The sequence below is a fragment of the Anabrus simplex genome, chromosome X (genome assembly GCF_040414725.1).
Source record: "Anabrus simplex isolate iqAnaSimp1 chromosome X, ASM4041472v1, whole genome shotgun sequence".
Taxonomy (NCBI): Eukaryota; Metazoa; Arthropoda; class Insecta; order Orthoptera; family Tettigoniidae; genus Anabrus; species Anabrus simplex.
The window spans coordinates 159,880,358-159,894,435 of NC_090279.1; the positions used below are offsets into that span (position 1 = coordinate 159,880,358).

The 14,078-nt window shown below is 41.8% G+C and overlaps 1 protein-coding gene across 1 annotated transcript in view; it reads left to right on the plus strand.

The window, feature by feature from the left end:
- Br140 (bromodomain-containing protein 140) overlaps positions 1 to 14,078 on the plus strand; it is a 203,612-nt gene that overhangs the window by 161,506 nt on the left and 28,028 nt on the right. The window contains exon 18 of the mRNA XM_068230481.1: positions 7,714 to 7,925. Within this exon, the coding sequence (XP_068086582.1) occupies positions 7,714 to 7,925 (212 nt within the window). The remainder of the gene's footprint in view (positions 1 to 7,713; positions 7,926 to 14,078) is intronic.

A 14,078-nucleotide genomic window follows, 5' to 3' on the forward strand; every position in this document is an offset into this window, starting at 1 on the left:
TAAAAACAATGTATGTCCTCGACCTAACAAGGGTTCACACATGTTGAGCACAACTTTTGTACTTGCTGGCAGACTTGGATCCGTTACATCATCACCTACATAAATTTTGAAAGACAGACAGTGGCCTGAACTTGATTCACAAATTTTGTAAATTTTTATCTCTGAATTTCATTAGACTTTCATCTAGAGCAATGTCTTGTGAAGGTAAATATAATTCTGAAAATTTGGAGCAGAAATGTTGTATTATAGGCCTAATCTTTCTTAGTTTGAAATGTTGTATTATAGGCCTAATCTTTCTTAGTTTGTCACTACTGTCGACTTGTTCATCGTCAACAAAATGTAAAAATCATGAAATTATAATAAATCTTCCCCTGCTCATGGTTTCACGAAAAATAGGAGTGTTTATACACCTGTTTTTACTCCAGTATAACTGTATTCTTGACTTTCGCACTTGTGACATTAGTATAACTAATGCAAAATATGCCCTAATTTCGTCGGGTGTAGTCTCAAACCATTTGTCATCATCTTTCAACTTTTTTCTGTCTGGATTGCTCAACTGTTTTGCTGCATATGAATTTGTCTCGACAGATATTTTGTCAAACAAAGGGTTCATGTATTCACAAAAAACTGAGAGTTCAGATAGTGGCTGCGTTTCAGACTTTTTCAATAAATTTTCACTAACCCCACTGTATTCACTAAACTTACGTATAACAAGTTTATTGTCACTTTTTGTCCAGTCCCAGTCAGTCAAGTTAGTCTGTGCCGAGGTACGAGCTCGTTTCGAAAGACTCGGCACACCGTCGTTATTTGCATCACTTTCCGTGTCATCAGAACTATTATACACATCGCTAGTACTCGAACGAAGTACTGCAAGGTCTATTTCGTCGTCACAGACATCACTGCCTTCAATATCACTTTCTAAAACACTATCTGCTAGCTTCCGTATTCCTTCTTCATCAACACCAGCACATCTGCTTGACGCCATGATGGCAACTGACAAGGACAAAATTATATGAAAAAAGATTCTCTTATCTCTTGTTCCGGAAGTGTGCGAGAACCTGGCGAAAGGGAAAAAACCGAAGCCACATGTGTAAACTTCAGCTCAGAATGCATACAAGTGGCGTCTGTGGGTTAGTAACTGAACTACGTGGATTGATGTACAGTTGTGCATCGCTGCAAGCAGAGCTCGTCATTTGATTCATATGCCACGAATAACTATGACGAGCTAGGGTCGTCAAATGATGCGATTGGGTTAATATTATAGTAAAAACACTACATTTTAAAAGGTATAATATACTTTAACATCCTTTGGTGAGGAATACACCTCCTCGTTATCCGATGCCGACGACCTCAGTCATTATTTTATGAGCCGGAAAGCCGTTAGACATGGCTACCAAACACCAGCGTCTGCTCGCTAGCGGTCCCCACGATCAACAAGCACACTCCACTCTTCGCCGCATGGCGCGACACAGTCTAACACTGCTACACGCTCTGGCGAAGACCGCCAAAACACACCCAGTAGTTGCTATGCACACTTATAGATGGCGTAGAAGTCCCTGTAGCTGTCCACCATACAATTATACTCTGTACAGGCACTACCAAACAGAAAACTATGTGACGAAAAGTCACGATTGTCACGTTTAGACTGAATAGATGACCAATATGCTAACAGTTCAGAGCATTCATGCATTAAAATAACCCAAGTCTTCCACATATAAGGTATTAGTCATCCCATACTCCAAATGGTGTTGAATTTCAGTTTCATATAATCGTGGTATAATCACAGCTCCGTACAATAACTTACAAGTGCCGATAAGAGACACCATTTAAATATATGTCTCGTAGACAGTAGATTGTCCAAAGTATATGACATAACAAGCGTATTTTGTTAAAATAACACTTCACCTCGGACCACCCATGAAGATGTGCAGGTTCGAACGGCCATTCAACATGATGCTGCTCCACACCATGACGCCAGCACCACCGTACTGGTCCCGTTCCACGATGTATCGGCTACCCGGTTCTCTCCAGATTAATGTGCGACGAGAATTGTTCTGCAGACTGAAGCGGGATTCATCTATAAAGAGCATGTGCCTCCATTCATTCATGGTCCAGTTTTGATGTTGACGGCTCCACAGTAAACGGGCCCGTCTCTGTACTGGAGTGAGTGGGGCGCACACCGCTGGACTTCGGGCAAACAGCCCTGCTGTTCTGAGCCTCCGGTACACAGTTTGCCGAGAAACGGCAACCCCTGAGACGGCTGCAGGCTCCGCCGACAATTGTCTTGCAGATGCACTCCGATTTCGTTGGGCGGTTAAGGCCAGATATCGGCCCTGCTGTGGGGTGGTTACCCTTGGTCGACCTGGTACTGGCCTACAACGAACATCTCCTGTGTCTCGCAATTGTCTCCAAAGCCTGGAAATGACACTTTGTGGCACATTAGAGGATACGACGACTTCGGTCTGTGTCTGGCCTGCTTCCAGGCGGCCGAGTATTCTACCCTTCAAAACGGGGTCCAAATGGCGTCGCTGTGCCGTTATGTTGTCACGTTCACCACGAGGCTACACTCAGCACACTATAAAGGGCAAACACAACTGAGGGAATACAGGGTACGGGCACTGGCTTTGTTTACCTTACGGTTACGCCGCTATTCAAAACAGGGAATACTCCTTTCCTATACATAGTGAACACGTAAGGTTGGTAAGTGCATATGTCGTGCGATTTGCTGTCTATTTACTGTTGCTGTGCTTACTCGTAACTTATGCTTAACTTTTGGACACTAGCGTATTAACTATTATACACAGTATAATTGCTTTTCCTGGATGCAGGACTTTCGAACCACTTGTATATAGGCTTAGGTAAAATTATTTTGTTTGTTCTATTTATATCTTTGCCTTTCTTCTTCCTCCTTTTTTTCCAAGCTTTCTTTTGTTAAGCCACTTGATATTATCACGTTCCAACTGCCTGCTCTTCTGGGTTCTTCCAACATTCCCGTGGTTTCCCGAGAACAATCTTGGGATACATTTGTTGGAATCTTACAGATCCACTTGCTGAGCCCTCTTCCATTTCAAGTTGGCAGCTCACAAGGGGAAGCTACACCTATGTAGTTACTGATTTTGTTCAGATATAATGGCAGGTTTGTGTGAAGAGGAAGCAAGAGAAATAGGAGACAAGGACAAACTCCATATCCTCATACACTGCTGTCTTCAAATACTGTATTTAAAATTAAAAGATGTAAATTTCATTATGATGGATCCGTATTGAACTGTGATTACAATAGTATTTAAATATTTTATTATTAAGGTCCGATGACGACCTACAGTTAGGTCGAAACTAGTCCCTGAATGTAAATGCAATGTAAAACATTGTACAGTTTGTATTGAAAAGGTGGACCTCAATAATGAAATATTTAAATACTATTGTAATACTGTATTTCTCCGAATCCAAGACGACCCTGAATGCAACCCACTTTTTCCTTTAAAAAATCAGGCTTGAAAAGTTTTTGTCAAATCATATGAATATGTTTCTTGAACAGTGCGCATTTTTAGACTATTTTTGTTTTCACGCTAATACCGAACATTGGCCTTATGCCTATTTTCTTATGGCCACACAATTATTCTTTATTTCCGAAAGTTTACCGAGCTCAGTAGTTGCAGTCGCTTAAGTGCGGCCAGTATCGAGTAATCGGGAGGTAGTGGGTTCGAGCCCCACTGTCGGCAGCCCTGAAGACGGTTTTCCATGGTTTCCCATTTTTACACCAGGCAAATGCCGGGACTGTTCCTTAATTAAGGCCACGGCCGCTTCCTTCCACTTCATAGGCCTTTCCTATCCCATCTTCGCCATAAGACCTGTCTGTGTCGGTGCGACGTAAAGCAAAAAGATATATATATATATATTTCTGCAAGTTTAATAATCATTAAATTTAAATTGGCATCGTAACATCGTAGGGAACCCATTAAAAATATGCTGGCAGCACTTGTGCCACGTCTCTACAATACAGCAATCCATCAGGAAAATATTCCTGCTGTCTAAAAACTGTTATTTTTACGAAGCGTCAAGTACAACCATTGCTGCTAGGCGCACGTCTCGCTTGTTAGCTTTGGTGGACTTCAGTGGTTAGTGATGTATAAAGAAGACACAGATGTTGAAGGTCAGAAGTTTATTACTCTGTTGTATGGCCATTCTGCTCTTGCGTTTTTCACGCACATTTCTCACAATTTCATCTTCGACTTCTTTAAAGCATCCTTGTTGCGGGCTACTGAATGCATTTTTGTATATTACACACTTTTAAGCTGTCTTTGTCTTCATGCTTACACAGAACATTGGCTTTAGTTATACGGTACTGAAAGTGTCACGTACAGTAGATGCCTTATAACTCTGCCACTGAGTAGCCACGGCCTTTCTAAGAATTCGAAGGCTCGCATCTTGTGATACCATTCTGCAGATTTGAGATGCGTTTTTTGTTTTTAATTTATTCAGGGGATTGACGCTCGCCCGGTTGCCCGTGCTGCGAGTCTGTCTCCTGTCAAGTAGAATGTCATTCCGTCTTCACTATTTCCCAAGATTTGGTGACGTTACACAGAGGCAATATACAACCGGTTGCCACGGCTAGCGATGAAGCCTATAGGCCTAAGAAAATCGCATACGTTGAAAGTCGATTTTCAGGCACAGGTGAAAGGAAGCAACCGAGGTAGCTGCCAGCGGTGTTTTTACTGTTAGGTCACAAATGCAAGACGACCCTTGATTTTTCACGTAAGATTCTGAGGGAAAAAATGTCTTCTTGGATTCGGAGAAATGCGGTAGATAGGAACTCTCCTCCTCAATCCCCATTCTTTTACACCCATGTTTTCTCAGCCCCCGACAAGCTCATTTCTGTTTCCCAGCTGCATCAAGAGTGAACACAAACATTCAGTGAGAGATCATTTTGTCAAATCTGTGGTCTTCAAATGGGACGTGTAGGATAAGAAGAAAAGGGAAGGACAAGAAAATAAAGATGAATACAAGACAAACAGATCCCAATCAGTCAACGTAGGTAATGGAAAGGAACAAACAAGTGCCAAATCTAGTCATGTATGGATAGATGAAAATGGAGATCCACAGCCTGTTTCCAGTCATTCGACCAGGTCAAGAATCTAATATAGCCCGCATCTAGTGGCGAAGTTAGGAATTGTGCCAGCTGCCGAAGCCTGTCGCACTCCTCTAGGGCAATGATTAATGACTGACAGATAAAATGATATTGGAGAGTGTTGGAGGAATGAAAGATGACAGGGAAAACCGGAGTACCCAGAGAAAGACCTGTCCCACCTCCGCTTTGTCCAGCACAAATCTCACATGGAGTGACCGGGATTTGAACCATGGAACCCAGCAGTGAACGGCTGCCGCCTGAACCATGGAGGCTTCCAACTGGAAAGATATGGACACGAAAAGAAATTGGCAATAGGATAAACACCATGACTAAGTGCGGCCAGTATCCAGTATTCGGGAGATAGTAGGTTCGAACCCCACTGTCGGCAGCCCTGAAAATGGTTTTCCGTGGTTTCCCATTTTCACACCAGGCAAATGCTGGGGCTGTACCTTAATTAAGGCCACGGCCGCTTCCTTCCCACTCCTAGCCCTTGCCTGTCCCATCATCGCCATAAGACCTATCTGTGTCGGTGCGACGTAAAGCAACTAGCAAAAGAAAAACAAAAAAAATACCATGACAGATGTCTATCTGTATTTCTTTTTATACTGTACTTCCATATCGAGACTGAAGGTCTGTCAAGATGGCCCCATATTGAGTGTTGATTTACAAATTAGTTTGACAGACTGAAGAAGCTAACAGTTATAAATTAGCGGAGTAGAAACTGGAAAGAAATTGCTTCAAATATCTCAAGAACAAAAAACTGCTGTACGTTGCACCGACACAGATAGGTCTTATGGCAACGATGGGACAGGCCTAGGAGTGGGAAGGAAGCAGTCTTGGCCTCAATTAAGGTACTGCCCCAGCATTTGCCTGGTGTGAAAATGGGAAACCATGGAAAATCATCTACAGGGCTACCAACAGTGGGGTTCGAACCCACTATCTCCTGGATGTAAGCTCAGAACTGTGCGTCCCTGACCGCACAGCCAACTCCCCTGGTAAACTTATTTCTTTGTCATTTTCTTCGTACAGGGCATCGTCTTCTATGCCATCATGCACATTCAATATCGAACACTTCTTAAATGTACGACCGACAATGTTTCTTGTAATGTTTGGAGATAATTGTTAGAATTTCAAAAGCTCCCATTGATAGAAGGGATTAATGATCCTAACCTACAAATCATGGAGTAGTTCTGGCCAGGTTCTGTAAGCAACACTATAGTACTTAGTAACTTCCCTATCTGAGCACAGTTTGAAGTAGTGTTGAGTAGGGTGGAAAGGATAATATGAGGTCTGTAAAAGAGGGATACACGTTCTTAGCTGCAGAATGTGATGCAAATGTGTAAACATCCTTTAAGTAATCGAAACCGACTTTCAACCTATTAGGTTCTGTTACGTACATTTAGTACCTGTTAAAGAGATGTTAAATACAGAACAAAAATGGCCGACCAGACACCAGTGGGATCCAAACCCACAACCTCCCGATTATGCGTCGGTTTATGTTCATTTCACACACCATGTTTCACTGCTGTATTCATTTCTTATTAAAAGGATTTATCATCCACCTCATCAATACATTGGCATGCACTGATTGTCATTAATTCATTAGTACTAGTTTCGACTACCAAACCGGTCATCTTCAGCTACTATTTGACAAGATAGAGTCTAAGAAGGATATAGGAATCTTGAGTTGAAATGTTTTATTATAAGGTCAACTAAGACCATGAATCTTCAGAAGTTATAAACAGACTTAGACAGAAGGAACGTGTACAATGGAATCATTCAGTGCTATTTGTAGTCTATGTATGGATCTTAAATCTTGATGAACAATTAATATGAAGATCAACACCAACACTTTATTTGTTCGTATATATATTTATTTTTAAGTATAAAATATGGAAATGCACTTGAAATTGATGATATTTATAGATACAGTTATCGAATAAAAACAGTATACTGCTATGTTAAAATTAATGCCTTCCCTGCGGCAATAAATTTTGTCAGCCCACCGGTGACCCAATGCTGCCTTTAGTTATTATCGGTTCGAGTCACCAGTGACTTGACGAATTTGACTTTGGTTAGACCGTACTGTGAAATCCAAAACAATGCTGCTGCACTTGTTGTGTGTGTGTTACATTTCGATGTATTTACCTCTGTGACAGTTTTCCTATTCAACAAATGCATGACCCAGAAATGACCCCGGAAGTAAATGTTAGTTTCTCATTCAGCGATCTGTTTTTATGGGAATATGATAGGCCTATGTTAATTATTTTCATATTATGCTTAGTAACAAAATAATGTCACAAAAGACGAGGCTGTACGTAGGATCATTATCAGCCACGCATCTTGGTAGGTGTGCTAGTTACCAACTGATGAGCCCAAATTGGCACACTGGAGTGCACTGGCAATCAGGAATGAGTTAGCTGGAAAATTTATTCCACTTATATAGGAATTAACGTTTTTGGTGGACTTTTAAATTTTGCCCCTTAAAAGTTTATCACTGAGGATAAAATCATCATTATAGTGGTTTCTTCCATGGATTAAGATGTTTTCTTTCTGATTAATATCTTCTTTTTTTTTTCTTCACCAAGCATGCCACCGTCAGTGGCCAGATCTGCTGGGACTGCTCCACCTACCATCCGCAGACGTGTAGGACGACCACGAAAGAATCCGGACCCAGCTTTGATCCGTAACTCGGAACCCAGTCTAATGCCTGTGGGAGGTCTGGACAAGTCTGGAACTCTGTCTCCAGCACCGGCTGTACCTTTCACCGAGAGCTTCCGCGTCTACCGCACTGGAGGAGGTGAGTAGTTAATGAATATGGTGATTTCTTAGAAGTAACGTAGAAAGAGAATGATGGTAATATTTTTATGCTCTCAGCTACCGCACGCAGGCATTTGAATTTGATGCCGTCTGGCTGCCTGCTTGTCAGTTCCGCCTTTCCTCTTCACTCTAGGCCTGCTAGATGGCTTAGTAAACTGAATCTATGGCTGAGTTTTAATGAATTTTTTCAGATAAATACCAAATGTAAAGACTGCATTCAAGAAAATTAGCAAACTTTAAGATTAATCTCTGCCTCCGTTTACTTCAATGTTGTGTAATCTGTGTCTTACTTACTAGGACCCTAACAGAGAACACCACCAAGAAAACATTGATCATTTCAGATGTAATGGTACTGATCCCTGCTCAGGATATCATGGGTTGACATAATACGTAACACTGCAGTGTTCTCCCCAGAAATTTTCGTCAGCCAGGTGGCAGGGATGAGTAGCCGGCCGGAGAATGCTATGTAAAAAAATTAATATGATAAAATTTTAATGTATTCCCCTCAGGGCATTAACAGTAATATTAGACAGGCAAACATTATCATCATCCCTGAACTGTTTTAGTGTTATTATCCCGAACAAGTCATAACAGAGTATTTTGAACTTATAGTGTTCCACTCCTCGCTCATGATCACATAGCACTGGGGCTTACCACTCTGATGCTGTGGACGGGTTTGTGATGTCATGCGAAATACAGCGCTCGCTCGTGATTCCATGCCACTCCAGACACCGCTCGCGCTCGACACAACGTGATAGTCAAGCTAAATATTTATTTAAACTCCAATGTAATTGATTCATTTATGCCGACAGTAATGAAGATTTATCATTTAAATGATCAAAAAAAAAACAACCCGAAGATGCAACAGCCCCGAAGGGCCATGGCCTACCAAGTGACGCTCCTTAGCCCGAAGGCCTGCAGATTGTGAGGTAGCTTGTGGTCAGCACAAGAAATCCTCTCGGCTGTTATTCTTGGCTTTGTAGACTGGGGCCACCATCTCACCGTCAGATAGCTCCTCAGTTGTAATCACATAGGCTGAATAAAACCTTGAACCAGCCTTCAGATCCAGGTAAAAATCCCTGACCTGGCTGGGAATCGAACCCGCGGCATCCAGATGAGAAGCAGACACTCTAGCCCTACACTGCAGGGCCAGTCCATTTAAATCAGTTTTACAGTATTTAGGCTACATTTTCATTTAGAGCACCCAACGACTCAAATATATATCTATATTATGTAACTAGCACAAATCTAGGTTATGTTAGCCGGGCGGTCTGTAAAAACAGCTGGACGGTGCACCCATTAAAATGGTCCTAGGGAGAGCACTGCATTGAAGTATTCCAACACCGGATTTTTTCTCTTTTGTTTGTCTACAACCTGCTAGTTCAAACATTAACTATCCTGAACCGAAGCTGGACCGGCCCAAACCAGGAATTGCAGAGTGCCATAACAAGACTATCCATCCATTGTTTTCATCAAAAACTGTGCATGAAATCGCATTGCCACGAACCAGGTGATGAATGCATTTGTGCAACAAAGTGTGTGAACTTTACTATATGTACAAAGAGGGATAATACTAAATACAGTAGAACCACAGTCTATCATAACAGTCGCAAAGCTCTGATGATATTTTGCATCCGAGGCGACTACAGCGCTCCAAGCGGCGAGGTAGAGGCAATTCGCTAGCAGACAACAGGGAACGAATTACCACTACAGTCTAAAATGGTCATAACTTCTGAACCATTCATGCAAAGAATGTCCTGACAAGGTTATTGTAATCCTTATGAAATAGTGGAGGAGGTCAAACAATTTATTTCGATGAGGAGTTCGAGGATAACATCGAAATATTTATTTAATCTGAAGGAGTTTTTTTACCACGGACTATTTAAAGATAAAAATTTTATTGTTCCGTATTGAAATTATTGATGTTAAAAATTAAATAACTGGAGGTTCAACCTGTTCAATACTCAAAAGAAAGAAACGTAGCAATCACATTTCTATTTAAATGGGACCGGTTTCGACCTTAGTCTAGGTCATCATCAGCCATAAAAAACATGTAAAATGTTTAAGAATGTTGGAGGTCAGTTTTTCACTGTTAGGCACAAAGACACGACATCACATTCTGTTCTGCACAAAGTCACAACATTAACAATCAAATTGCGAAGATCAAAAAGGCTTGAATTCGCAGACGAACAGATCTGTAGAAGAAAGCCGCCAGCTCCCGGTGACTACGTGGCACACTCAAGGTCACGCGCTGCGGCCAAACACCAAAGTAGAGTGGAGAAAGTTTCGAAGGTCCAGAACCTGTCACGGCTGCGGGAAGCCAAGTACGTATATAAAAGTATACGATGCCAATTAGTATAACCGAATGAGCACTCGTACTCCAGCTAAGATCTTGGTAAACAGTTGACTTGTAAAAACTACTTCAATCATAACCTAAAAATTTTTTTTTAAAATAGCGCACTGTGCATATAAGTTTTCATTTGTTTTCCGATATTGCGCTTTTTACTACATTTTTTTCTTCTCTCTACAATTGTTTTTACAAGTCAACTGTTTACCAAGATCTTAGCTGGAGTACGAGTGCTCATTCGGTTATACTAATTGGCATCGTATACTTTTATATACGTACTTGGCTTCCCGCAGCCGTGACAGGTTCTGGACCTTCGAAACTTTCTCCACTCTACTTTGGTGTTTGGCCGCAGCGCGTGACCTTGAGTGTGCCACGTAGTCACCGGGAGCTGGCGGCTTTCTTCTACAGATCTGTTCGTCTGCGAATTCAAGCCTTTTTGATCTTCGCAATTTGATTGTTAATGTTGTGACTTTGTGCAGAACAGAATGTGATGTCGTGTCTTTGTGCCTAACAGTGAAAAACTGACCTCCAACATTCTTAAACATTTTACATGTTTTTTATGGCTGATGATGACCTAGACTAAGGTCGAAACCGGTCCCATTTAAATAGAAATGTGATTGCTACGTTTCTTTCTTTTGAGTATTGAACAGGTTGAACCTCCAGTTATTTAATTTTTAACACCACGGACTATAACATGAAATCGCTTCTGGAGGGCAGCCGGTTCGAAATAGATATATACCATCGCAGACTTTTTTTGTGCGCTTACACTTGGGGTCTATAGTTGACGGTTCAGGCAGCATAAGCCAAGAAAGCAAGTGACCGACCATGGTAGAGCGCTGGCTTTCTTAGCCCAACTTGGCAGGTTCGATGTTGGTCGGTCGGTCACTTGCTTTCTTGGCTTACGCTGCCTGAACCGTCAACAATAGACCCCAAGTGTAAGCGTACGAATAGAGCTTAAAAACCTCTACAAAAAAGTCCGCAATGGTATATACCTATTTCGAACCGGCTGCCCTCTAGAAGCGATTTCATGTTATAGTCCATGGTAAAAAAAATAACTCCATAAGATTAAATAAATATTTCAATATTATCCTCTAATTCCTCATCGAAATAAATTGTTCGACCTCCTCCACTATTTCATAAGGATTACAGTAACCTTGTCAGGACATTATTTGCATGAATAGTTCAGAAGTTATGACTTTTTAGACTGTATTGGTAATTCATTCCCTGTTGTCTGCTAGCAAGTTGCCTCTACCTCGCCGCTAGTGGTGCTAGTGTCGCTCCAGCTGTCAAGTGGATGAACCTTCCTCTTATTAGAGCTTCGCGACTGTATATATTAGACTGTGGTAGAACCTCGATGCATCATTCCCCCGTATTCATCGTTTAATTTACTCGGTCCCAAAAATGTTCCATATAAACCAATGTTAAATTTCCCCGCATCTATCGTTTTCTCGCATCGACCGTCAAAAAATTATCTGTCCTTGGCCACAGTTTTCCCGCATTGATCGATCGTACGTAAGAAAAATGTATGCAAAAGGTTTTTTTTAAAAAATTTAGAGGGACTGCTCTATACTCATAGCATATAATAATGGCAACCTCTTACACGAGGATGTACGAGTGATTCTTCAACAAGAATCTTGTAGGCTTGAGTGCTGTGTGCAGGTTATTTGCGCGCAACCTCACTTCGAGCCTCCTGGTGCCAACGCTTCCCCTCAACCCACTAACCGACACCTGAATGTACAGTAAAACCTCGATGCATCGTTTTCAAGGGGGAGAGGGCAAATGACGATGGATGCGGGAAAGCGATAAATGCGGGTAACATATAAAATAGAGGTAAAGCAAAATAATAAAATATGGATACTGTATTTGGGCATATTTCGTCATGTAAATATAATAATAATGATGATGATGGCGTGTGGCCTCCGAAGCCGGGTGCAGATCTTTCGAGTTGTCGCGTGATAGGCGATCTAAGCGCTTACGAAAATGCGGTTCTATCTAAGACGAATCCTAATGCGTAAATCGGCCCGCACACAGCCCCCAAACTTTCGGAATTAACCAACGAAAGTTAATATCCCCGACCCGATCGTGACCTCTTGAACTGAAGGCCAACACGTGCTAACCCTTTACCCATGGAGCCGGACGTGCTCATACTATACATAACAATATCAAACCATTGCAGTCATCATATACACGATGAAAATAAAAAGCGCGACTTTTACGTTGTTTCACTTTTCCTTACATTTCGTAGTAATTGAAAAACCTTCAAGGTCAGTTATCTTATTTAAAATTAATGATATACGTGGATATTACGGCGATAACCTGTATTTTGGTAGATTCTGTAGACACTTCGCGAACGATAGGTTAGAGATCCCACATGGCGCGGCTCGGACAAAGTCACAGAGGTTAGAAATTCAACATGGTGTGCCTCGGACAATGTCACAGTGGGCTAAGCTACGCTGTCAATTTAGGAATTAGTTTCAAGGCCAGGCTAGTGAAAAGATAATGGTCTGGCTTGGTTAGGTCCGGCTTGTAACAAGACAACTGGGCAGGGGACAACAAAGTTGTCAATCAGCCTGTAGCATCCCACACACATCAGAAGGTACGATGCGATTAATAACCCTGTGACTAATTAAAACATACCTGGCGCACGCCGTGACTATTTTAAACTGCGCGATTTTCTCATTGTCAACAAAGCTGGAAGCTTTAGCCAGCCAATAGCAGCACAGAAATGTTGGCAAATTTGAGTTTTACAGTGCCTCCATTCTTTTAAATAAGAATAATTCTAGGGACCGGTTAGTGGGTTGAGGAGTAGCATTGGTGCCAGGAGGCTCATAGTGAGGTTGCATGTGAATAACCTGTGCACAGCACTCTAGCGTACGAGATCCTTGCTAAAGACTAGCAACTCGTAATCGCACGTATATTCTCACATAACAGGTTGCCGCTATTATATACTAAGAGTATTCAGCTGTGTCTTTAAACGCAAAAACTTTTGTGTATATTTTTCTTACGTTCGATCGAACCCTGCGAGAAAATTGTGGCCGGGGACAAATATTTTTTTGACGGTTGATCTGTGCACCAGATATGTTTTAATTAGTCACAGGGTGATCAGTCGTATCATACCTTGTGGAGTGTGTGAGATGCTAGATGCCTGTTGACAGCTTTGTTGCCCTTTGCCCAATAGTCTTGTTACCAGCCGGGACCTACTGTATTTCACGGCATAATCGTCGCCACCGCATAATCGTCGCATCCTTTATTTTCAATACAAAAATCGGACTTTAAACCTTTAATTACATAATCGTCGCACGTCCAAATTTTGTTCACTAATCTGGTTAAAAGGTAAATGGAACTGCAACGTAAGTTGCACATGAATGCGCAATTTAAATACGTGTATGGTTTATGGGCAATTTGGCAACACAGTCACGTTTGCGACATGTTGCACAACGTATAAATAAATAATACCGGTATATGTACGATGCATGGCTTACCGGTAGACTATCGGCAGTTTGACAATGTGGTCGTGAGACAGTGTACTATTTATTCACCACCTACATATTATGCTTACCGGTAGGCTATCGGCAGTTTGACAACGTGGTCGCGAGACAGTGTACTATTTATTCACCACCTACATATTATGAGTTCCCATTTGAAATACGTAAGGCTGTAAGTTATCGCTTATCAGCAACGTCGCCAGGAAATACCGGCTAGGTAGGTTGAATGGACCTCGAACCAGCCCTCAGGTACAGGTAAAATTCCCTGACCCGGCCGTGAATTGAACCCGAGGCCTCCGTG